At 42.6% G+C, this 25,697-nt stretch overlaps 1 protein-coding gene across 2 annotated transcripts in view; it reads right to left on the bottom strand.

Moving 5' to 3' along the window:
• Positions 1–13,226, bottom strand: part of LOC149310496 (zinc finger CCCH domain-containing protein 6-like) — a 43,444-nt gene extending 30,218 nt beyond the window's left edge. For both annotated transcript variants that reach the window (XM_089529070.1, XM_089529072.1), the window contains exon 1: positions 12,356–13,226. In XM_089529070.1, coding sequence (XP_089385196.1) covers positions 12,356–12,447 — 92 coding nt within the window. In that variant the 5' untranslated portion in view covers positions 12,448–13,226. The remainder of the gene's footprint in view (positions 1–12,355) is intronic.
• Positions 13,227–25,697: the final 12,471 nt, after the last annotated feature.

Genomic DNA, 25,697 nt, shown 5'->3' with positions numbered 1-25,697 from the left:
TGGCAAAACAAACTACAAATCCTGGGAGTTCATAGCATTGACCCATGGCAGTTAAAGCAGTGTCAAACTGCATTATTTTTGCAGTGCAGATGCCGTCAAAGTCTATCCTACACATTGGCTGATATCATATGACTTATGCGTCATAGGTCACTTTTTAGACAGAGTGCAGAGGGCCATTCTCTTGTACAGTCAGCCCTTTGTATCTGTCGGGGTTCCATTCCAGACCCCGCTACGCATGGATGCCAAAAACTGCAGGACCTTAAGTCCCATTGGATTTAATGGCATTGGGATGAATGATGCTCAGATCTGTTGATGGCAAGCTCGTGGTTCAGACAGGCCAACTGTACTTTGTTCCAAAACTTCCCAACGACCAGCACCTGACAATCCTCAAGAGGGGCCACTGCTCCTGTCACTTGCTGATGAGGAAGAGAGAGAGACTGTGAAGATCTGATTGTTTAGACACTCCACCTGATAGTACACACCCCTTCTTCCCCTCTGAGTGAACTGAGATCATCTAGGCCAGACCTGTACAACTTAACAGTAGGTAGGGGCCAAAATTAAAATGGGTTAATCTCTAAGGGCGACAGAAAACTTGTTGTGTGTACCTTTGGAGCCCTGTCCAGCAGCTGCCTCATGGGTCTTTGAAAGTCTGTGGGAGTGAGGTAATGCAAGCCCTGTGGGGCAGCTACCTACAGAAGATATTGGGAGGGTACTCTCCAAGCACTGGATGGCAGCTGCCTCAGAGGACTCGATGGGCATTAGTGGAGAGGCAGTCTGATTTGGAGGGAGGTAAAGTTGTGAGAGGCTGGGAGGGCATGGAGTGGGGTCTGAGGTGGTGCCCTTCCAGCCCCATGAGGTCACTGCCTCACAGGATTGAGAGGGCATGGGGGAGATTGAAATGGTGCCCTCCCAGCCCCATGAGGCTGCCACCTCGCAGGGGTGGGAGGAGTGCAAGGCAGTTCACTATCCCTCCACACCATCTGACACCAAACCCAGTGACGCCCCTGTTCCACAGCCCAGCTTTGTCCCAAGGACAGGACTGGGTAGGAGGGGAATGGGTGAATGCTTCTTGGGGGGTAATTCCCTCTTCCTACTCCCCTGCGGCCTGGCCTCTACTCGCAAGAAAATGCTGAGTTTCAGAGAAGGCTTGAGGAAGTTGCCCTGTGTCATCAAGGGCCACTGAAAATCCTCCAGTGGGCTACATGCAGCCCCTGGTCATATGCTGTGCAGGCCTGATATAGGCTCTCAACTGCCTCCCCTCTCCCTCTAAACACAGAAGCAGGTGCCTTTTGTTGGGTGTGGAAGCTGCTAGGTGGTGAGAGGATGTGGAACTCTGCATACAGAGCTAGACACAGATGTAGAACCTCAGCTATTGAGTTTAATCATAAATGAAAAATCAGGAAAACATTTTCTCCCCGTCTATGAATAAAAATGACAGATGATGTGTGGAAGGTGGAATCTACTATACAGATTGTTTAAGGGAAAGTGTACAGTTGTCCCTCCACATTTGTGGCTTTGACTTTTGTGAATGTGATTACAATGCGCCCTTGCCTTACACAGGGGATCCATTCCGGACCCCTCCACACAAGGCAATGGGGCTTATGATCAAGCCCCATTGAAAATAATGGGGATTGTGCATTATGTGTGGCATACTGAGCGCACCATTATAACTTCAGCCACGTGGCTTTCAGCATATGACGTTAGCGCACTGTATTTGTGATTTTGATTAATATAATAATATTCTGCCTCTCCCTATGGATCGAGGCGGGATTACAACAGAATAAAGTTACAACAGACAATAAAAGTTTCTATCAATCCCCTGGTCTGTCTGGGAATCTCTAAGTCCTCTAGCGCAACTCTGCCAGAGGTTGATCATAGAGCTGTGCTGGAGAACCTAGCAGTTTCTAGAGAAAACACTTCTCTAGGCATTTGTAGGTCCTTCAGAATGATTCTTTGATCAATCTCTGCCACATGTTGACCACAGAGTTGCACTGGAGGACCTGGAGATTACTAGACAGATGTTCTCTTAGGTAAAATGAATAGTAAAGACGATTTAAAAAAAGAACTTTTTTTTAAAGGAAGCAGTATGGTCAATAACTTTGAGTGCCTTTGAGTTATGGCTTCCTAGTACCTTCTGTGTCTGCTGTAATTTTTGCTGCTCAGGGGCTTTTCCAAATATAATACATAGAAAAAGCACTCAGATGACCATGGGTGAGCTTTACAAACAGGTATATTTTAAAAACAGCCATCAGACCGTATTGACTCAATTCAGCTTATTTGAAATTTAGTTTTGTAAACTATGACCTAATTCAAATTGTTAGGTCCAACTAGAATAGATCAAATGAATCAATGAAACATATACAACCATTGACCACCAAATCTTCACTTAAATCCTATGGAATCAAGTTTAGTGCCATTATGTTCATGTGGGTTATATTCTTCATATCACTCCTAATCCTGATGCAGCATCCAATACTTGGAATGGATAATGAGCATATTATGTACTATTATTTCCTACATTAATAAAAAGTTACATAAAAACTGTACAAATAAAATGCTGTATTTGGTTGCAAATAAACGTATTTCAGTGGTCAGTTTTGCACTGTTATTCAAAAAAGGTGTGAAGAAGTTTCAGGGGAAGCTTTATTACATTAGTTAATCAGATATTTTTCTTTGTGATTTAAATCAATAATTTAAATAGTCTGAGTCCCGAAACACACAGGCAAAATGATGCAGCTTCAATCCACGTTGAGGGTGTGGTGTTTAGATGATGTATGCCCTGAATGCAGCCTGAAGGTGTGCCAACATGGCACTATTGCAGAACTGGGCCAAGAAGGAGTGTATAGAATCCGCTCCTTCCAGCAGTCCAGTTCAGGACTGTGACAGTGGCCCCAACACATATGGTTGCCACAGTGCTGGCGCAAATGGCAGCAGAGCTGCAGGAGGCTCTGGTCCTTCTGTTTCAGGCCTGAGTGTGATTTTGGTGAATAAATCAATATTTAAAATCAGTAATTTAAATAGTCTTGATCAAGACTGCCATTTAATAATCCAGTTTCCCTGCAGCTAAACTGCTACAGATAAACTGTGCAAACTTGGAGTGCTCTGACACACTGAAAGTCCTATTGAATTACTACAAGTAGAGTAGAAGCAACACAAGAACACCATTTGTCATTTTTACTCTGCTTTTTTAAAAAAAATAGTGGTGTGACAGAAGTATTATTTCTGAATGAAAGGAAACTATTTAAACCATCTTCAAGGGCTGGTCTACTTCAGATCAGGAAAACGGTCTGAATGCCATACACCTCCCATTCTATAATCCTTCAGGCCACAGCCCTGCTACTTGCCCAATAAATAAATTGACCTTCCAGTCACTTATAAAATTGGAATCAGGAATCTGAGAGAGCTTCCCTAAATTGTACAAAATTCCCCACTTCTACCACTTGGGACTAATGGCCACACAATTCCTGCCCCTTGTCTAAACTGTTCTCCCATGCTGGAAACATGGCTGAGGGTTGGGAGGCATTTGGATCGTGAGGATCCAGGGGTTTCTCTGCTCTGACCACACTATGTCCCCAAACTTCCCATCCAAATGCTAAGCTCCCACATCAGATGAAGAACATGATTCTTTCCATGGGGGCAGAAAAGAGAGGATCCAAGATCAGATTCCTGAGATCAGACATTCCATCTCTCTGATTTCAGAGCAGGATTTTCAACCTGCCCTATAGTCCCTGAGACACTTTAACAGGGATAACATATTTGCAGTGCAAATGATACTAAATAGGTGCCATCTTCAATTGTCTGAGGAAGATATTTTGTATGCTTTATAAACTATGTTGAAATTTTAGGGGTTTTAAAATGGGGTTTTATTGCATTATTATGCATTTCTTGATTGTAAGCCACTTGGAAAATACTTGCAGTCTTCAAAGTGACACAAAAATACAGTGGGCCCTCCACATTTGCTGGGGTTAGGGGCACAGGACCCCCGGGAAAGAACCCCCCCCCCCCCGCAACCCCCCTGCACATTTTTTTAAACCCAAGAAAACATCTCTCTATGAATCTCTAGGTCCTCCAGTGCAACTCAATGGCCACCATTCCACAGAAGCTGACCATGGAATTGCACCAGAGAACCTACAAATATCTAGAGATAAATCAGGGCACCACTCGCTAAAACATCCCTCTCAATTATGGTCAGTGCTGGACTGGAAAGGCAAACATCTGGGAAAGATTTCTGCCAAACTTTCATAACTTCCACTCCATTATCAACCTGAGCCCAGAGGAATTCATTCAACAGATTCAAATTCTGAATACTACATTTCAACTATATAATATATGTATGTGTGTGTGTGTGTGTGTGTGTGTATATATATATATATATATATATATATATATATAAGCACAAATATATACAACACTGGATGCCTGAGAAATGCCACACAAATCAATTTCTACAGCTGAACACTATGATATAACTAGACACATGAAAACATCTTGACAACAATCAGAAACCCTTTTTCCGTTTTTCCCCACTTTTTCCTGGGAAAAAATGGTTTATGGAATATTTTTCTTTTAGAATGGTATGTTCAATGTTAATATATTTTCTCTACCCAAATTATTTCTAAAATTACGTTACAGGAAGACACTAATGTAAGACAATCTTGATTTTCTCTATTTCGTTCTCATGCAAATAAATGCTTCATGTCTGTTTGACATTATGCAGAACTACACAAAACAAAATAATTTTCCCTGTTTATAGTTTCATCTGTTTTTATTATTTTTCCCTACACTTGATAAACTGGCCAAACCAAAGAGGTCCATTACTGTTCAGGATCTTGCAACTTCACTATAACAATCAAACATGATACTCTTATGCCAAACAAAAAGTTACATAACATATTTTATTTTTCTAAAATAAGAAAGTGACTTTTCTGTAAGTTTTTTTTTAAAAAAGCCAAGGTCTCATCTTCTCAAATTTTCCAAAAATTTCTGTTTAAAAAACCACTGATTTCTCCACAGCTTCAAAATTTCCAGAAATGTTACAACTTTATGTACAACTATATTTGTTCACAAAGCCAAGAGAATCCCATAAGTGAAGGATTTGAACCAGCTGTTTTTCATTCTACAACAGCTAGGTAATCAAGTTAAAGAACAGATGAATATGGCCACATTAATCTATTGGAGGACAAACCCAGAAGAAAAAACAACATAATTTTGCTTTTGTTATTTAGATCCCAACAAAAACAGTGTATCAGTGATATACAGCCGATCATCTCCAGGTGCAAGGCTTCCATTTGCTTATTAACAGATACCTAATTTTAAAAAGGTTATGAACTTGTATCAGAAATACAGTTGGGCCTTCACATTTATGGCTTTGATTTTTGCAGATTTATTTGTGGATTTGATTAATATCTTCTCTCTAGGAATCTCTAGGTCCTCCAGTGCAACTCTGCCAGAGGTTGGCCATAGAGTTGTGCTGGAGAACCTAGAGGTTCTTGGAGAAAACACTTCTCTAGGCATTTGTAGGTCCTCCAGCATGATTCTACGATCAACTCCTAGCAGATGTTGACCATACAGTTGCACTGCAAGACCTGGAGATTCCTAGAGAGGTTCTTACATGAAAAGAACAGCAGTTTTTAAAATTTGCAGTCCTTCACCCCTAACCCCAGTGAATGTGGGGACAGGGCACTGTATTGACACAAAAACCAGGCCTGGGGTCTAGATCTGTGATGGAGAACCTTTTAGAGACCAAGTGCCCAAACTGCAACCCAAAACCCACTTATCGCAAAGTGCCGCGTCCCTCTGGATTTCTAGTGACAAACTCTAGTGAAGTCTGTGTTGGGACAATGGTGCGTGTGCCCACAGAGAGAGGCTCTGAGTGCCACCTCTGGCAACAAATGCCATAGGTTCGCCACCACTGGTCTAGATAATGATTTCTACTTTAAATAATGAATGAATAAATAAATATGTCCCCATAGCTACTACAGTACCCAATAATGTCACCCATAATATCAGGGATTCACACACTTGTTCGTCATCCAATAATACATCAGCACTTGCTGTCATTGTCCCATTTCATTCTACGTAGGACAAATGGACCAGTCTCTACACAAAACAAATGGATACAGATCTGTCATCAGCGATGGCAAGATTAAAAAACCCATGGGGAATGGGAACATTTCACTTTCCCAGGACATTCTCTGATCTCAAAGCAGCCATACTTGAACAAAAGAGAATCACCCAAAACGAGTGAAGAATCACCCAAGCTTATATATAAAAATTTAACAACTGAGACAATACCTCACACATTTGATGAAGTGATCGACAGTCCATAAATGCTTATAACAGTCCCTTTTTAAGCCAAGAAGGTGCCACAAAACCTTTGTTTTTGCTACAACAGACTAAAACTGCTTCACTACTATCACCATAAACTGGTACCCTACAAAAACAAATGATTTTCAGGAAGACTTGAAATGCACTTGATACTTTAAAATATGTAATTATCCAAAAACACTAGGCCACATCCCAAATCCTACTGACAGAATGATTTTTTCAAGAGGGACCCCAGCTAGATTTCAAACACTCACTCTTCATAAGTAGTAAGGATTATCTTTTTTTTTAAAGTATCACACTAGTGGCATCAAATTTTAAAATCTGATTTCTTTTAAACAAATAAAACATTACTATTGGCTCATTATTTTAGAACAAAATTTATAAAGCGTTCAAGATAAACAGTCTGTTTTATGATGGGATTTTTCTTGCAGGGTTAATGAAACTAAAGAAAATAATCACCCAAATTTGAGTATGTAACAGTTTCTTCTCAGTGAGTCTAGTTTTGGAGAGAAGAATTTAACTCCAGTTTGAAGTGTATACGACTATGCTGAACATGCCTATGCACCTTCAGGTAAATAGCTGTTAACAACTAATAGAAAAGTGCTGCAATTATAAGATTATCTAGCTCAAGCTATAGTGATATCTCCAAATAACATGCCCTACGCTATTATTAAGGTACACGTAAGAGAATTCTCATCCTAGGTCCAAAACACACTGCAGAAATAATCCAGTTTGATAACTCTTCAGCTGACCTGGCTCAATGCTAGGGAATCCTGTAGTTTACTGTAGCACCAGAGCTTTGAGAGAGGGGGCTAAATGTCTTACAAAACTAGTGCTGAGCCAGGGCAGGTAAATCAATCTCAAACTGGATTATTTCTGCAGTGTGTTTTGGACCCTAGTTTAAATACCACAATGAGCCATGTAGTATACCATTTGTTGAGAACCTTGCTTTGGGCTGAATTAACAAATTGCTCATCTATGGCCTAATTTATCAAAACAGCAGGTGAGATGATAAAGTTGTTTCTGGACTGTAACCACTTCAGATTGCAAGTGGCTAAGATCATGTTTCAATGCTTCTTTGTGGAAAATTTTCTACTACAAGAAAAATGCAAGTAACAGAAAAATATTGTATTTATTTATAAATATAAAAGGATTTCAGATAAGCTTTTTTAACGACATGCCAGTTTTCTTCAGAGACATGGTTTGGGTCCTGTGCTGGGAGAAAGGCAAGCTATACATTAAATAAATGGATAATATTGACTATTCATCCATGTGATTCCCACACTTGCAATTTGAGGTGGTGTGGTACACGAAAAAAATCCACAACTTTGCCTGCTGTTTTGAGATGTATACTTGAACAATTGGTAAATCTGCTTAGTTCTGGAGGAAAGCCAATATGAGATTCAAAATTGGAGTATCGTGGCGTAGTGGTTTGAATATTGGACTATGACTCTAGAGATCAGGGTTCGAATCCTGCCTCGGCCATATAAACCCACTGAATGATCTTGGGCAAGTCACACTCTCTCAGCCTCAGGGGAAGGTAATGGCAAACCTCCTCTGAAGAAACTTGCTAAGAAAACCCCATGACCTTAGGGTTGCCATAAGTCAAAAACGGCTAAAAGGCACACAACAATAAATATGTTCAGCAAATTTACAATTAACCTATTGGCTAAGATACAGTTAATGTTACTCTGCCAATCATAGGGAACAGGAATTGCTCACTATATTAACTGAGCATGAAAGTTTAATTTCCTCAGTACATCTGAGGAAGTAGGCTGAAGTCTACAAAAGCTCATGCTGCCAACTTCTTTCTTTTAGTTACTTTCAAAGGTGCTACAAGATCTCTCTACATACGGATTCACGACTATATCTTTGAATTCCTCTAGTACAGTTGGCCCTCCAATATACTCAGTCCGCCATATCCACGGATTCTTTATCCACACATTCAATCATCCACTGCTTGAAAATATTGCACAAATATTTAAATTCCAAAAAATAAACCTTGATTTTGCTATTTGATACACGGGACACCCTTTCACTTGCCACTGTATCAAATGGTACTCGAGCATCCATGGATTTTGATATCCACAGGGGATCCTAGTGGATATCAAGATCAAGATCCCACTGTATTTATCTAATTCATACACAGAACCAAGGATAGGACTGGAGAGAATGCTAAGGACAGGTTTCTTAGACTGATTGGGGATTCAAACCCTGGTCTCAAGAGTTGTAGTCTAATGCTCAAACTACTACACCACACTGGCTCTCTAGTCATAGATAAAGTAGGAGAAATTCACAAGCATAAGTCTAAAGAGATAAGGAAGTGGTCAGAAAAGTGACTTAGATCCAAAACACACTGCAGAAATAATCCAAGTTGAGACAGCTTTAACTGCCCTGACTCAGTGCTGGGGAATTCTGGGAACTGTCATTTTGGGAGACATTTAGCCTTCTCTGTCAGAGATAGCTCTGGTGTCACAATAAACTACAATTCCCAGGATTTCCTAGCACTGAGCCAGGGCGATTAAAGCCGTCTCGAACTGGATTACTTCTACAGCATGTTTTGGACCTTAGTTCAGCCATGGAACAAATCACCAAAGGAATGGATGAAATCTTTGTGGAGATTTTCAAGGTAAGGAGTACTTTATTTCTAGAATATCCTTCTCAGTACTGAGGGCTATACTAGATGATTTGTTGGACATCTTCCAGTATGTACAGGATCTATCTATAAATACGTTTGTAATTCATCAGTGAAATGTTTACCACAGAACTATTCTTAGGAATTTGGTTGGTGCAGTTTTTAACTATGACATTTGCTCATTTTAGATTTGCTGGAACTGCGTATTTAATTCACAAAGTAATTTGTCACATATACTGTACTTTTTTTAAAATCATATATAGACCTTTGAAGAGCTTTCAAATACATCTGAAAGACTTTTATTTATAGTAAGTGTATAAATTATGTTCCCCTAATGATTGCCAGACTTACAAATGTTGCATGGAGTACAAAAGCTGTTTTGCAGATAGGTTCCCAAAATTTATTGTTTCACTTGTTCTTTTAATAAATATAAACTTTATTTGTAATTTATTTATAATGCTGTTACTTTTTAACTTACATATAAAATGATTTAGATGCAAGAATGTTCTTATTTTTCTTGAAATGAACATCACTAATCAATGAATAATTTCATATTCACAATTAATTTAACGTGACATTAAGCGTTTTTCTCTATCCAAGTCAAAGTATATGTATATCAAGTGCAAGGAGAATATATAAAAGCTAAACTAGAGTACATATGAGAAAGGTTCTCTTTAAACTTTTTGACATCTTTCAATTAGCTCTAGCAAACAATATGTAATGAAGTCAATATTTATAAAAGTTATGTTCATTTAGATGTAGCTCATAGCTACTATGAAGCCTAATCCTTACTATTGGTGATGTAGTACGCAGAGAGATCCTGTAGCACCTAATTGGCAGCATGAGCTTTCATAGACTTCAGTCTACTTCCTCAGATGCATTTGGTGATATAGTTCAGTAGTGAATATTTACTGTAACTGGTTGTGTATTCCCTTTGAGAAGGTAAAATTATGCATTTCAGCTCTGACGTATCAATAACTATCCTTTCAATTAGTATACAACTAGTATACTGTACAAGTAGCATATGCTTGTCCCTCCCCATTTGCGGACTTGGAGCACAGGTTCTCACTACTTCGTGGACAGCAAGCGGGGAGGGACAAAATGGCATTTGTGCAGGAGCACACCACCATTGCAACCAAGGGGGACTTCAATATCTGCATTTTTCCAGAACTGCGGGGGTCTGGAACAGATCCCATGTGAATCGGGAGGGACGACTCTATTACCACAACACTGGTAATCAGAATCAGGTTTGACAAAATAAGAGCCACGTCCGTGTCTATTTCCTAAGTATCCAAATGACATTTTGAATAACACTGCACTTGTACTTTGGATCTTTGGCTGTTAACCCAATCCAACTCAATTGGCTTCAAAATTCTCAAAAAGGGAAATAAATGCTCAGCCAACGTGGTGTCACTGTATTCATGCTGCCATGATCAAAATGTTTCACTTCCCGTTTCACCCACTACAGATATGAAGTTATGCTCAGGGTAGTACATGGGACGGCAGAATAAGCAGCCAAGACTTTCAGGCAGTGGGGTGGAACAAGAAAACATCTGCAGATCTCTCTCACTAACCCAGGACTAGAACAGTGAAGTAAAACAGGATACTTTCTAAAACTTTCTATTCAAAAGATTACAAAGAAAAGCTAAGAAAAGCCTTCATCGTATGGTAAAACTTTTCCCGCTCTCTCCCAGCAGGCAAATTGTGACTATAATTATCCACTAACTACTGCAAAACAAGGGACCTCGGCTTTTGTTCTGCTGTGAACAATTCATTCTAAAAAAACCACATTATTATTAATATTATTATTGGGACATATTGGGAGCTTGAAAAAAATGTGCAAATAAACATGCAGATAAACAAGGGGAGCAGTTAACTCATTAAGGAGTTACTATCTCTGCAATGTTACACAGATTTACAAGATCCAACTGTACTTCTCACACTATGCAGGGTCGCCCTAATATATTGCAACAGATCTTGTTAGGATAAAGAAATGTATGGGACAGGTGCTCAGGGATGACATGGGGAGGGGGGCTTTGAATGTGTAAAGGCCTAACAAAAACATTGAGCAGCAAAATGAGCACATTTGGCATGTATATAGTTTTGTACTTCCTGCCAGCTTTTCACTTGATTTCTAAGAACTCACAAAATAATTAGCTCAAAAATAGTAACTCAGTAACAGGAAAGATTTTCCTTCAAATAGCATTTGCTGGGCACCTCAAGTAGCATTCACGCCTGTTTAAAACAGTATTTTGGAAGTACAAATTGTTTCACTACCACATTAAACACTGCCACTAGTTTACTGAAGGACTACTGGCATGTAGATCTATGAACAAGGCCTAGGCCTCATTCACCGTTGCTGCGTGAAAGTCATTTTATCATACAGCAATGTATCCCTTCTTGCAGAAAAGGGAAACTGTCTGTACCACAAAGTGATTGGGGCTATGTCAATGTTTTGTACCACTCTGATTAAAAATCCTTTGTATGACTGTAGAGGGAAATGGGGACCATAGGTAGACTTGTCCATTACTGGAAACCAGCCTTGATCCAAAGGTATGCACACACGTTACTTGAATGTTTGGGAAATATTTTGAGGAGCCCCTTGTTTGAGAAACAAGGAAAGCGAGGTCTGTATGGAGGGGAAAAGAGTCTGCTGAAAGAGAGGAAGATGCAGGATCTCAAACCGCAAAATAGGTGCTGGTTTGCTGGCTTAAGTTAGGGACCTGAAAAGTGGCAAAAGACAGCATCAGACACAAACTCATCTGCAGCCCTCCCCCAGATCCAGATAAATGTGTACGGTGTCAACATTTTTACACAGAGCTCCATGTTTTTCACATGGAAGGAAAACAGTATGTCTTTGATTTCAAATGGGAGTGAGGCAAGGAGGGTAAGGAACAATGGTGTCATATACACCACAGACGCCCAGAGCACTTGCATGAAGAGATGGAGATAGATATTGTTCTTTTCTTACCAGAGAATGAGAGATGTAGAGAAAGAGAAAAAAATGCATGCAAAATGCAATAAAAGAAAAACATCCTTGTATCTAGATTTTGCTTTGAAATACATCCCACCCGTCTCTGTCTGAAGGTGACTTTCCCCATACAGTGCTACACATTATTATTATTATTATTATTATTTCCTCCTTTTTCGTCTCTTAAATCCACCTAGGCACATTTTAAGACATTGTTATTATTATTATTATTATTATTACCACCATCATCATCATCATCACCACCATCATCATCTCACAGCAACATTGTCATTCTTTAGTTAATTTAGCGCCATTGAGAAGCGGAGAAAGAAGGAGAAGGAGGAGGAAAAAAAGAGAGATAGAGAGAGAGAGAGAGAGAGAGAGAGAGAGAGATAGAAAGAGAGAGAAGAATGTTACTCGACCTTTCGTCCCCTGCATGTTGCCTGTCAGAGTCGGGCATGTTTTGGTCAAGATTTGGGTTTGGGGGCTTGGAGAACAGGCTTTCAAAGGCCATTGTGCTGGCTCTGGCTGTGTGTGTGATGAAGGGAGGAGGAGGAGGAGGGAGGAAGGAGAAGGAGAGGAAGGCAGGACACGGGCTGCCGGTGGCGGGAGAGGAGGGAGCAGGAGGAGGAGGAGGAGGAGGCAAGCACGCACCACACACAACATGCACACACTCTCACACAAACACAACGCCACCAGCACCGTTGAACCTGGGGAGAAGATATTGTGGTTCCTATGTCCCCCTAAATATGAATAAAGACTTCAGGGGGACACACAAACATACACCACAATAAAGATTTCACTCACTGCGTCAGGGACACACACACACACACACACCACGACCACAACCCTGCTGTTGAGTCGGGGAGAAAATAGTGTGGCTTTTGATATGCCCTCAATATGAATATTCCGCTCACAGCTTCAGGGAGACACACAAACACACACACAACTTAACCACAACAACCCTGCCATTGTGGCTTCTATATCCCCTCAATCTCAATAAAGATTTCAGGGGAACACACAACAACAACAACAACAACGCTGCCGTTGTGTCTCTGGGGGAGAAATATTGTAGCTTCTTCTATCTCCCGCTCAATAGGGACGACTTCGCTCACGGCTTCAGGGAGACACACACTCGCACACAGAACAACAACAACAACCGACACGCAACAACCAGCCTTGGCAAAAGAGAAAAGGGAACAAAAAGGCGGCCCGAGGAGGGTGAGGGGGCTACAAAGCACCCGCCTCAGGAGGAGGAGGAGGAGGAAGGAAGGAAGGAAGGGGGAACAATAATAAAACATTAAAATAGCAATGTAAATAAATATATCTATATATCTATATATATAGGAAACGGGGTGAAGGGTAGAGGGGGCGGAGGAGGCCGGCGGCGGAGGGGCTCTGCTGCTCTGGGGGCTATGTCTTCCTTACAAACATGGCGCCCGTTTTCTTGCCACAGAAAGAGAGCAAGACATAAGGGAAGCGGGGGGGAAATGGCGCCAGCGGAGAAAAGAGGAGGACTGTCGGGATGCGCCCACAAAATGGCGGCGCTGGCCTGGCGTCGCTCACAAAGCGCCGCGGAAGAAAAGGAGGGAAAGGCCCGCCCCTGAGCGACGCAAGGTTTGGTTGCGCTCTCGCTCGCTCTCGTCGCCGCCGCCGCCGCAACCCTCCTTGCCTCTTCTTCTTCCCCCCGCATTGGTCTGCGCGGCCAGAGAGGAAGGCGTTGATTGGCCGCCTCCGGTGCCAGTCTGGGAATGCGAAAAGGCGCGCGGGGCCTGTGCTGACTGAGGCGACGGCGACGACGATGGCGCCGCTATTAAGCGAGGAAGAAAACAAGATGGCGGAGGCGTGTGGGTCGCCTCCAAAGCGAGGAGGCGGTGGTTGTGTGGCAGCTTCTGTTGCAAAGCGCAGAGGCTGAGGGAGACGTCTCAAGCACCGTTTAAGCGTCCATTACTGCCACTCCTTACGATTATTATAATATTAGTAATAATTAAACGATATATCTGTGTTAGTCTGTAGAAGAGTCAGTAAACATCCAGGGAATAGCCGTGGAGCCATTTAACAAATACAACGCAAACAAAAATCCATCAGTGATATCTTTCAACCGAAATTTACAATATACCTCTTGCAAGCTTTCGAATCTCCATGGGCTTCTTCTTCATCAAGCAAGATGTTACAAACCAAACAGGAGAAGGAAAAACACACACATGGGGATGTTAGATGCCTGCATGTTGTTTCAGTCCTTAGTGAAGATGGCATGTTGGGCAGGATATCTTTTGCAGGGACGGAATTCTCATCTTTTACCTCAGCAACTTCCAAAATGTTCCTGATGCAAAAACATGGAGGCTTCTTCATTGTTTTCTGCTTACTAAGAGGCCCATGACCTCCCTGGAATGGAGACATATTGGAATGCAAAAGAGGGGTCCCTGTTGAGATGCAAATGGACTTTACATTTCTCCTGCATGGCCAGAAGGAGAAGGAGCCTGCCTGCAAAAGATATCCTCCCAAGCATACCATCTTTACTAAGGACTGAAGCAACATGCAGACATCTAACATCTCCAATTGTGTTTTCCCCCTTCTGTTTGGTTTTGTAACCTCTTGCCTGAGGAACAAGCCCGTAGAGCTTCAAAAGCTTGCAACAAGTATATTGTGCATTTTGGTTGGCCAATAAAGGTATCACTGATGGATTTTTGTAGAATCAGAACACAGAGAGATCTTGTACCGTCTTTGAGACTAACTGAAAAAAAAGAAGTTGGTGGCATGAGCTTTCGTAGACTAAAATCTACTTCCTCAGATGGTAAAGCATGAGATGCTAAAGTCTACGAAAGCTCATGCTGCCAACTTCTTTTTCAGTTAGTCTCAAAGGTGCTACAAGATCTCTATTAAAGGCAGGATACAGACCACCCAAATTGAGCGGTCTCCCGCCACCCTAGTTTGCTCCGCGGGGAAGCCACAGCCTCCAGACCACAGGGCTTCCCCGCAGAGCAAAAAGAACCCTTAAAAATCGTGTTCTTTATGCGGCTCCATTGTGATGTTGGGACGTGCGCATGCTAAGCGTCCGCCACATCAAAATGGCGGTGCCCATGTGTACTGGGCGCCGCCATTTTGATGTACAGATTACGTACTAGGGTTGTGAGGTGTATATAAGCAGTGCCCTGAGGCAACCCTAGTACATATGCAGGCCGGCGCCTTCGCCGGTCTGTACAGCACTAATATAATTATCATTATCATATTTATTTATATCCCACTTATTTTCCAAAGTTGGAGCTCCAAGCAGCTTACATTAAAAAAAAATAGAAACATACAAAAGTGAACGATAAAATAATATTACAGTATCCACCATTTTTAGCCTTTGGCAGGGGGACCAAATGTCCTAATTGCAAAAGAGGACAAGGCACTGCAAAATGTGGGATGCTACAGAATAAAAGCTAAAACACGAACATAAATTACTTTCATGTCATCGTCATCATCATCATCATCATCATCATCATCATTTTTGTTAACTACCCTCCAGTGGATCTTGACTCACGTCTGCCCTGTGGATGAGACATCTCCAATGCTCCCTGTCCTCCACCACTGTCCTCAGTTCTTGCTGATTCATGTTCATGGCCTGCCTGATGGAGTCCGTCCACCTAGCATGTGGTCTTTCTCCCTTTCTCTTTCCCTCCACCTTTCCTAGCAATATGGTATTTTCTAATGAGCTGTGTCTTCTCATGACGTGGCCAAAGTATGACAGTCTCAGTTTAGTCATCTTGGCTTCCAGGGAGCTCTCAGGCCTAATCTGTTGGACCTGCAACTTCATCTCTAGACGCAAAGGATTTGTAATTTGAATTGACATCTGCACGTACCAATGGCATTTATATGTCTGTGCCTGGCTCAGGGCCAGCTCTAGGTATTTGGCCACCCTAGGTGAGACATATTTTGGCACCCCCCCCCCCATAGCTCCTTAAAGTGTAGGGAAAATGTAGGACAAAATGTAGGATGGATTGTAGGATGTTCAAGAAAAATGGAGGACATGACCAACTAAAAGCTAAAAACATCAATAAAAAACAATCTACATGTTTCTCAGTCATGCTCAAAATGGAGGACATTTTGACATCCTTTCTGGATAGAAGGTTGGAAAGTAGATGGTGTTTGTGTGTTGGACTAGGGCTCTGGAGACCAGGGTTCTATTCCCTGCCTATTGGGTGACCTCAAGCAAGTCACACTCTCTCAGCCTCCTCAGGGCAAGGCTCTGGCAAACCTCCTCTGAACAAATCTTACCAAGCAAATCCCAGGATAGGTTTGCTTTAGGGTCTCCATAAGGTGCAAAACAACTTGAAGGTGCACAACAATAAATAACAACTGAGTACTGTACCTTTAAGTGCAGTGGAGAGTCCAGCATGTTGTAGTGGCCTAGGACAATGGGAGACCAGGGTGCAAATCCCAGCTGGGCCATGCAAACCCACTGGGTGACTTTGGGCAAGTCACACTCTCTCAGCCTCTCAGGGGAAGCTAAAGGCAACCCCCCTGAAGAAACTTGTCAAGGTCACCCTAAGTTGGAAAGGAGCTGAAGGCACACAGTAACAACAACAGAAGCAGAGGAGGAGGAAGGAAAGAAAGAAGGAGGAGGAGGAAGAAGAAGAAAAGGAGGAGAAAGAAGATAAATGAAGAAGAGGAGGAGGGGGAAGAAGAGGGCAGGAAGAAGGAGAGGAGGAAGAAGAGGGGAGAAAGAAAGAGAGGAGGAAAAAGAGAGCAGGATGAAGAGGAGGAGCAGGAGGAAGAAGGGCTCAGCTGGCCAGCAACAAACTCGAACTCCCAGGACTTGGGGCAGGGGAGCACGCATGCGTGTAAGAATGAGAGAGAGACTTAGGCTGCATCCACAGCCTAAGAAATAACCCAGTTTGGCATTGCTTTCACTCTTTTCTGGCTCAAGGCTATGGCATTCTGGGAGTTGGAGTTTGTTGTGGGCCCACCCCCTAGAGTTTGGTGCCCTAGGCAACTGCCTAGGTTGCCTATATGGGCAAGCCGGCCCTGGCCTGGCTTGCACTCCACCAAATGCATCTGAGGAAATAGACTGAAGTCTATGAAAGTTCATGCCAATTTCTTTCTTTTAGTTAGTCTCAAAGGAGCTACAAGACCTCTCTATGTACTGATTCTACAGACTAACATGGCTTTATCTTTGAATCTATGACCCATTTGTTTGTCTTTTTGGCTGTCCATGGTATCCTCAGCACTCTTTTCCAGTACCACATCTCAAATGAATTTCCCTGCCCTGGTGGTGCGAGTTCAATACCAGCCAAGGGCTCAGACTTGACAGGCTTGCATCCTTCTGAGGTTGCTAAAATGAGTATCCAGCTTGTTGGGGGCAATTAGCTTACAATTGTAAACTGCTTAGAGACTGCTTAGTTGGTATGAAGCAGTATATAATTTAAGCTGTTATTGCTATTGCTATTGCTATCCATTTACTTACATATGGTTTATTTACAGCTTTATTATATACTTGAATATAAGTCGACCTCATGTATAAGTCGAGGACAAATTTTGGGGGTGAAAATTATGGCTTTTGGCACAGGCCATAACCTGTGGATAGATTGAGGGTAAAACTTAGAGGTAGGTAACAAAGGATGTAAAGGATTAAGCAGAGGGGAATGATGCCAAACAACTTACAAAATTCAAGCAGCCATTACTGTTTGTGCATACTAAAGGCTGGATGGATGAGATAATAGAGGGGAATCAGTGGACCTCATAGCACAGGGCTTGCGGAACGGGCCTGGTGCAGAACGAAAGGGGGTGGGAAGGCAACAGAATGGGGAAAGGATGCATTTTACCGCACGCCGGAACACCACCGATGCCACTGGAAGTCCCTGTTCCATTCTCCAACTGTCACACAGAGGGAAATTTTCAGGAACTGTTCAGAACAGCTGGGAATCGAACCCCTGAGATCCAGAGTTGTAGTCCAACACTCAGTCATCTATACCACACTGGCTCTTGTAGGTTTGCCTAGGAGGTGCTAAAAAGATAGCAATATACAGTGAGTCTTTTATCCGAGATGCTTGGAACCATAAGTATTCTGGATTTTTTTTTTTGAGGGGGGGAGATTTTTTAAAAGCATTTTAAAGAGATGGAGATGAATGCTACAGCCTGTTTCTGCCACAAGGTTAAGTGTTTCAGAAGCAGTGGTGTCACTCCCCCGTTAGAGTGTCACCTGGTGCGGTCCTCACTCCCCCCCCCCGCACCGCCCTAGTGATGCCACTGGTGAGGGTAAGGAAAGCAACGAAAGTGACCAAGAAGCTGCCCATCTTGACTGTGAGGACAAAACAAAGTCCCTCTCCATCTTGTAGAGAAGCTTTATTTCTCTTCCACTTTGGCTACACTTGTAGTTGCAATGGATGCTTATTGGACTCTTTAGTTGCTCCTTTCTGCCTTGGTTATTCACATTAGTGCCACCCAATCATGCCCTGCCTTCAGGATCCTGGAATGGACTCTGACTCTGAGAATGAAGGTTGTGATAGAGACCCTGAGAGCCCAGAGGATATCCCAGGTCAGCATCCACAAATGGAGATGCTCCACCAGCCCCAGGAGGAGAAACTTCAGCAACCACAGGAACAGCGTTACCAGCAGCCACAGGAACAGAGTCCCCTGCAGCCACAACCCTCAAAAGAAGAGCCAGACCTACTTATACATACCCCAGTGGACGGACGTCAGGACAGAGAAAGATACAGTGTTTATACAGGAGGCAAGTTGCAGTTAGTACCTGCGAGATCCATATGGGCTATAAATAATCCAGTGCCTCCTCTGGACAAGCGTGGCTGATGACCAACCTTTTTCTTGGGAGAAAACCACACTGGTGCCCTGTTCCACAAGTGGTTACCTGTTTGCTTTGAATTCTGCCTGGACCTCTGACTACTCTTCTGGACTACCCTTTGGACTCCCTTCCTGGACTGATTATTGAACATCTTGAATCAGACTGGTCTACCTCTCAGCTGATGTTTTGGAGAGCATGGACACACACTCTCTCCTTAAAATCTCTGGGAGACTGAGCCTTCCTGCTGGGAGTCTGGTTTGATTCCAAAGGGCAAAACAGGACACCCCACCTCTGTGCCTGACAATGGCCATGAGGCAGGATTTCCAATTTGAGATTGTCCCAGACCTTCAGCTTTCTGTTCCAAAACCTGAGATCAAGGGATGGCCCTGATGATGTCATTAGTGTTATGCATTAAGAATCGTCTACAGTTGCTTACAGATCATCATTTAATCACACACAGAGAGAACTTATTTTCCTGTTAGAAAATTAAAACTGTTAATGACTGTTCCCAGATCAAGGTGAAATCAGGGGATTATATCATTTCACTTAAGGAACATTTAATCTAAGAGACAAACTTCCCCGGAGTGTAGTGGAGTCTCCTTCCTTAGAGGTCTTTAAACAGAGGCTGGATGGCCATCTGTCGGGGATGCTTTGATTTAGATTTCCTGCATGGCAGGGGGTTGGACTGGATGGCCCTTGCGGTATCTTCCAACTCTATGATTCTGTGATTCTATTAGCTGAGCTGGAAATTTGCACACAGCCATTTCTTCTTGTCTGGAGCTGAGCCCATGAAAACTGAAGAGTTTGTACCCTCATCTCACACCTGGAGATGACTCATAAGAACTGATGACAAAGCCAGGCCCTTAGATCTGTCAACCCTACTTGGATAGAGGTTTGAATGGTATACAAGGAGCTAGTAAACAGTACCTGCTGCAACATCCAAACTAAGAGAACTGTGCCAAAACTAACAAAATTAATGCCAACAGGGAGAAATGTAAGATACTGCACTTAGGTAACAAAATTGAAACACATAGATATAGGATGGGGGACATCTGGCTTAACGAGGCTACATGTGAAAGGGATCTAGGAGTCCTAGTAGATCACAAGTTGAACATGAGTCAACAGTGTGATGCAGCAGCTAAAAAGGCCAATGCAATGTTAGGCTGCATCAATAGAAGTATAGTGTCTAGATCAAGGGAAGTAATAGTGACACTCTATTCTGCTCTGGTAAGGCCTCACCTGGAATTATGGCCCCATACAGACAGGCCAAAATAAAGCTGCTTTGGGTCACTTTGGAGGTATGCTGTTTAAATGATGCATGCGTCCTAAGAGGCTGGAAGCTGTGCTCCATTCCTTAGGACTGGATTGTGGCTTTGGTGTGGCTTCCGGACTCTTAGGACAGATGCATCATTTAAACAGCATACCTCCAAAGTGACCTGAAGCTAGGGTTGCCATAGCTGAGGACCTCCAAACCGGGACAAATGTAGGACAAGGTTCAAAAATGTAGGACCTTTTTTTTTTAAAAAAAATTTCCTGGCCAGGAAATTAAAAAAAAAGGTCCTACATTTTTGAACCTTGTCCTCCTTCTCCTTCCCGGCTTGGGAGGAAGCCTCGGGCTGCTCCCAGGCCGGGAAGGAGCGTGGGGGCCGCCTGTCATCACAGCCATCGCCGCGGTGGCAAGCGGCCTCCTCCTCGGCCTCGCAGAGGCCTTGGAGGACCCCACAGCCGGAGCTCCGACCGCGGAGCCTCTTCCAAGGCCTCCAAAGGGGCCTGGGGAGAGCTTCTCCCAAGCCCCAGAGGCCTTGGAGGACTACTCCGCGATCGCGGAGCCTCTTCCAAGGCCTCCAAAGGGGCCTGGGGAGAGCTTCTCCCAAGCCCCAGAGGCCTTGGAGGACTGCTCCGTGATCGCGGAGCCTCTTCCAGGGCCTCCAAAGGGGCCTGGGGAGAGCTTCTCCCAAGCCCCAGAGGCCTTGGAGGACTGCTCCGCGATCGCGGAGCCGCTTCCAAGGCCTCCAAAGGGGCCTGGGGAGAGCTTCTCCCAAGCCCCAGCCTCCAGGCCCTCGCTGGGAGGGGGGTGTCCCGGGGGCGGGGCCAAACCGGGGCGGGACTGTGTGGACCTGCCCCAAACGAGGAAAGTCCCGCCCCCAGGCGGGATATGGCAAGCCTACCTGAAGCAGCTTTATTTTGGCCTGTCAGTATGGGGCCATTGTGTCCTGTTTTGGTCTCCAGAGTTCAAAAAGGATGTTGAGAAACTGGATTGTGTCAGAGGAGGGCAACCAAAATGGTGAAGAGCCTGGAAACCATGTCTTATGAGGAAAGAATTAGGAAGCTGGGTATGTTTAACCTGGAGAAGAGCCAGTTAATAGGTGATATGATAGCCTTATAAGTATTTGAAGGGGTATCAAATGGAGGATGGAGCAAGCTTGTTTTCTGCTGCTCCAGAGACATTCTTTCAAATATTGAAGTTCCTGGCTATTTAGGAATTGAAATGTTTTCACAAGCAACTTGAATTCAAGACAGAAGCATATTGACAGCTAGAAAATGCCAGTATAATATAGAATAGACATTTTGGAGGCTGCAGCAGATGCATGATAAGAGCACAGCTAGACTGGTTTTGAGTGTCTTCAATATATTTGTCATTTGAAGTAGTATTTTTTAAAATGACTTAAATAATATGGATACTAAGAAAAGAAACAGGAAAGAACAAAAAAGTGAGAAAAAAGTGAAAGAGGAATACATAGAATATAAATAAGGGCTAGAAATGAGCATTGGTATAAGCTGACTACATTTTCAAAAATATATTTTCTTGACATTGACCACTATAAAATGCATATACTGTATATGCATGGCTAAAGTAGTAACATTATTCTGACCATTGAATAATAGATGGTGTGTATCTATTTTTCCAACCTTGAAGTGTGAGACTTTTTGCAACTGTAAAAACATGCAGCATCTAACAATGTCTAACATCATCAAAGTCTGTGCCACACATGTAATTTAAAAGAACATGTATCTACAAATGCCAAAGGGGGTTTTCTAATACAAAATTAATACGTTGTAACACATCAAACCAAAAAAGAATAATTAGTGAACACACTCACTCTATGCCACAAGAAAGTATTATCTGTGTTATATTGTCAACATTCATTGAAGTGGGCAGGTTCTTTTTCTTTAAAAAGAAGATGTTATGATGTCCAGCACATCCCTAAATCAATTTTTGTTGATCCAAACATATTTAGGTTTCTTGAGTTAGTAAACTAAGCAAGTATGTAACCCTCTGCTGAAGAAGCTTACAATATCCATTTACAACACCATCTTATGCATGTTTACTCATTGCCAAATCACACCAAGTTCATTTCACCAAATTCATAACACCAAGAATGTTATTATTAAATATTATTTTATTATATTTTATATAATTATATGTTGTTACAATTATACATATTGAAAAAAAATATGTGCACAAGTCTCTTGTGGCATTTGAAAGCCTAAAAAAAAAATTCACGTGACATAAACCTCTGTGGACTGCAGGCCATTTTATCAGATACATTCATTGGATGAAACAGAGAACAGTCCACAAAAGCTTATGCCAATGAAACTTTTTAATTTTAAGATGCTACAGACTTTTTTTTTCCTGTTTAAAAAGTGAGCAAGCAAATGAGACTAACATGACTAACATGTATATACACCCAGAAACTATGTGCAAAGTAACTTGGGAACCAGACCCACTGAACTCATTGAAATTCACTTCTAAATAAACATTTAAAGGACTGCAAAATCTTAGATGGGGATAGGTCTGTGAGAGAACCAAGGATGATCGGCTGGAAATACCTAAAGCATTTCAGAAAATCAAACTGAAAGGCAGATCTGAAGCTCCCTCCCTCTAGATTACCCAAGTGCAAGTGCAAGTGCAAGAACCCTGGTGGTGCAGCGGTTAAATGCCTGTACTGCAGCCACTCACTCAAAACCATAAGGTTGTGAGTTCAATATTAACCAAAGGGCTCAAGCTTGACTCAGGCTTGCTTTCTTCAGGACACCTTTCTCACTTCTTTTGAGTCCTTCCTCAGAACTGACCTATAAATTAAGCCAAACTGGCATTGTTGTTGTGTGCCTTCATGTAGTTTCCGACTTATGGCAACCCCAAGGCCACCGTATCATGGATTTCTTTTGGCAAGATTTGTTCAGAGGAGGTTTGCCATTGCCTTTTCTTGAGGCCAAGAGCATTTGACTTGCCCAAGGTCACCCAGTGGGTTTCATGGCTGAGCGGAGAATCGAATTCTGGTCTTCAGAGTTGTAGTCCACTACTCAAACCACTATGCCACACTGGTTGTCTGACATAAACTGATATAATGACCACACATTCTTCCCCCTTATTATCAAGGTCTCCATTTTCCTTATCTGTTATTCCCATGTCTCTTTTAGTCTGAAATCTTTTTTAGAAGGGACCTGTTTGTTATCTTCACAGCCACTGCAATTCCTTCTGGGGGTTCTTTCAGCAATTAAATGCAATTCCTTTTTCAGAAATGTTATGTGGTCCCCTACTATGTGTCACAGGGATGGGCAGCCTCCAGAGACCCCCTACCCTCCGGTGGAGGACTGCATCCCATGTACCCACCATTGTCAGACCCCAATTCCAAGACACAAGTGCAACCTTTTATTTCAAGGCCCCAGTTCTTCCAGCCCCCACCCCTTGATCCAGAAGTTTATGTACTGGTGCCTATGTGTCTGGAGCTGAAACATCACCACCTACATAATATGATGGGGGAAGCTTTAGGGTTAGTGGAGCTCTGATTCTGTAGAAGTATGAAAAGTCTGTAGCAGTCGACAACAGGAGCAAGTACCAAATAGGGGCAGGAAACATCCAAAATAGCCAAATGAGAAGCAAGTACTCTCAGTGGCCAAAGAATGCTGATGGAGGAGGAATGGAATGGAGGATTTTGGAAAAGATATCATTGACTCCCTGGAAAATAAGAGCACTACACACTTCTATAGTTTATTGCAGGTTGCCTTTTTATTCCCTGTCTTGATAGGACTAGCTCACCGGGGATATATTCTTTGCCCACCAGAGGGCACACACGACTTGTCTATGATGGTCATTTGACTCTTGACAATCCCTTGATGGTAAAAGTTTTTTTCAACATAAGCAGTAGCACACACATTGGTTTTGTGATCCTCTGAACAAAATGCAAACAAGATAATTTTCGCAGGAGTACCTATGCCAGCATAGTGTAGTGGTTTGAGCATTGGACTACGACTCTGGAGGCCAGGGTTCGGATCCACACTTGGTGACCTTGAGCAAGTCACATACTCTCAGCCTCAGAGAAAGGCATTGACAAACTTCCTCTGAACAAATCTTGCCAAGAAAACCCTGTGGAGTTTTGTAAAAGCGCCTTAGGGTCTGCACAGGTTGGAAATACGCAACAACAACAGCAACAAGGATTTGTTGCTCTGAACAAATCTTGCCAAGAACACTCTGTGATAGTTTTGACTTAGGGTCATCATCATGAGTCAGAAAGAATGTGAAGGTACACAACAACAATCTATGCAGAAATTATGCTGCAAGGAAATTTATCACATGTGTAAATTTAGGGCACAGATTTTGTATGTGACACCATATCTCTGAAAAGCCAGTGTGATTGTATTGGCTTGAGTGCTGAACTAGGATTCCAGGAGAGCAGATTTTGAATCTGAGCTCAGCTGTGGAAACCTATTGGGTGACTTGGCCAATTCACACTCTCTCAGCTTTAGAAAAAGGTAATGGCACACCTCTTCTGAATAAATCTTGACTTGAAAACCCTATGAGAGGAATGCCATAGGTTGCAGTTGACATAACAGCAACAAAAAATCAGATGTCTGTTTTAGTATGGCTTTGTTTAAGTTTGAAAATCATTCTGTCCAGGATGATGTATTATTTATTTCTACAGCATGAGATATTTGATGGATAGATCTCATTCACAGATGTAAATCATCACTGGATGGATGAGTACAGTGAGGCACTGTCCAGCTTGAAATAATACTACACAGGTCTCCACTGAAACCCATGTAAGCTGTGCAAGAAATTGCTCCAATTTACTTCAGTGCTGCTCAAACCCTGCACAGGCAAGATTCCCTGGTGGACTGTTTTTCAAGGGACTAAATCAGCTGTCCCCAACTCAGGACCCTATAGATGTCTGCCATCCATGATGCTGTCCATCCATGATGGCTGAGGATGACTAAGAGTTTAGTTTATCATATATGGGGAAAGTATTCAAGACATAACTGTAGACATAACTACATCAATAGGAGTATAGTGTCTAGATCAAGGGAAGTAATAGGATCACTCTATTCTGTTTTGGTCAGACCTCACCTGAATATTATGTCTCATCCTGGTCACCACAATTCAGGAGGGATATTGACAAGCTGGAGTGTGTCCAGAGGAGGGTGACCAAAATGGTGAAAGGTCTGGAAACCATGCCCTTGAGATGTGGTTTAGGGAGCTGGGCTATGTTTAGCCTGAAGAAGAGAAGGTTGAGAGGTGACATGATAACCCTGTTTAAATATTTGAAGGGAAGTCATATTGAATATGGAGCAATCTTGGTTTTTACTGCTCCAGAGACTAGGACACAGAACAGTGGATTAAAACTAAAGGAAGAGTGATTCCACCTAAACCTTAGAAAGAATCTCTTGATGGTAAGAACGGTGAGAGTGGAATACATTGCCCTGGAGTGTGGTAGAGTCTCCTGTTGATATTTGGGTGATGAATCTTGCCTGTGATTCTGGTCCAATGGCAAATGGATGAAGATGTTGGTTATCTCTCCACCACAGGATCAGAGTGAAGCTCCAAACACAAGCTTTCAGCTTGCTTGGAAAAATGCCTGGAGAAACAGCTGCTATATCAAAGAAACTCTCCAGCAGTTCACGCCTTAGACTAGAGGGCTTTATTTATACTTAGTTTCAAATAACACGAGCTAAACCACTATACAGAATCTCTTACCATCTGA

This window comes from Sceloporus occidentalis, unplaced genomic scaffold, assembly GCF_023333645.1.
Source record: "Sceloporus occidentalis isolate IW3139 unplaced genomic scaffold, rSceOcc1.0.p SCAF_6, whole genome shotgun sequence".
Taxonomy (NCBI): domain Eukaryota; kingdom Metazoa; phylum Chordata; class Lepidosauria; order Squamata; family Phrynosomatidae; genus Sceloporus; species Sceloporus occidentalis.
Note: the sequence above shows the minus strand (reverse complement) of the source record. Positions and strands in the feature narration are given on the sequence as shown.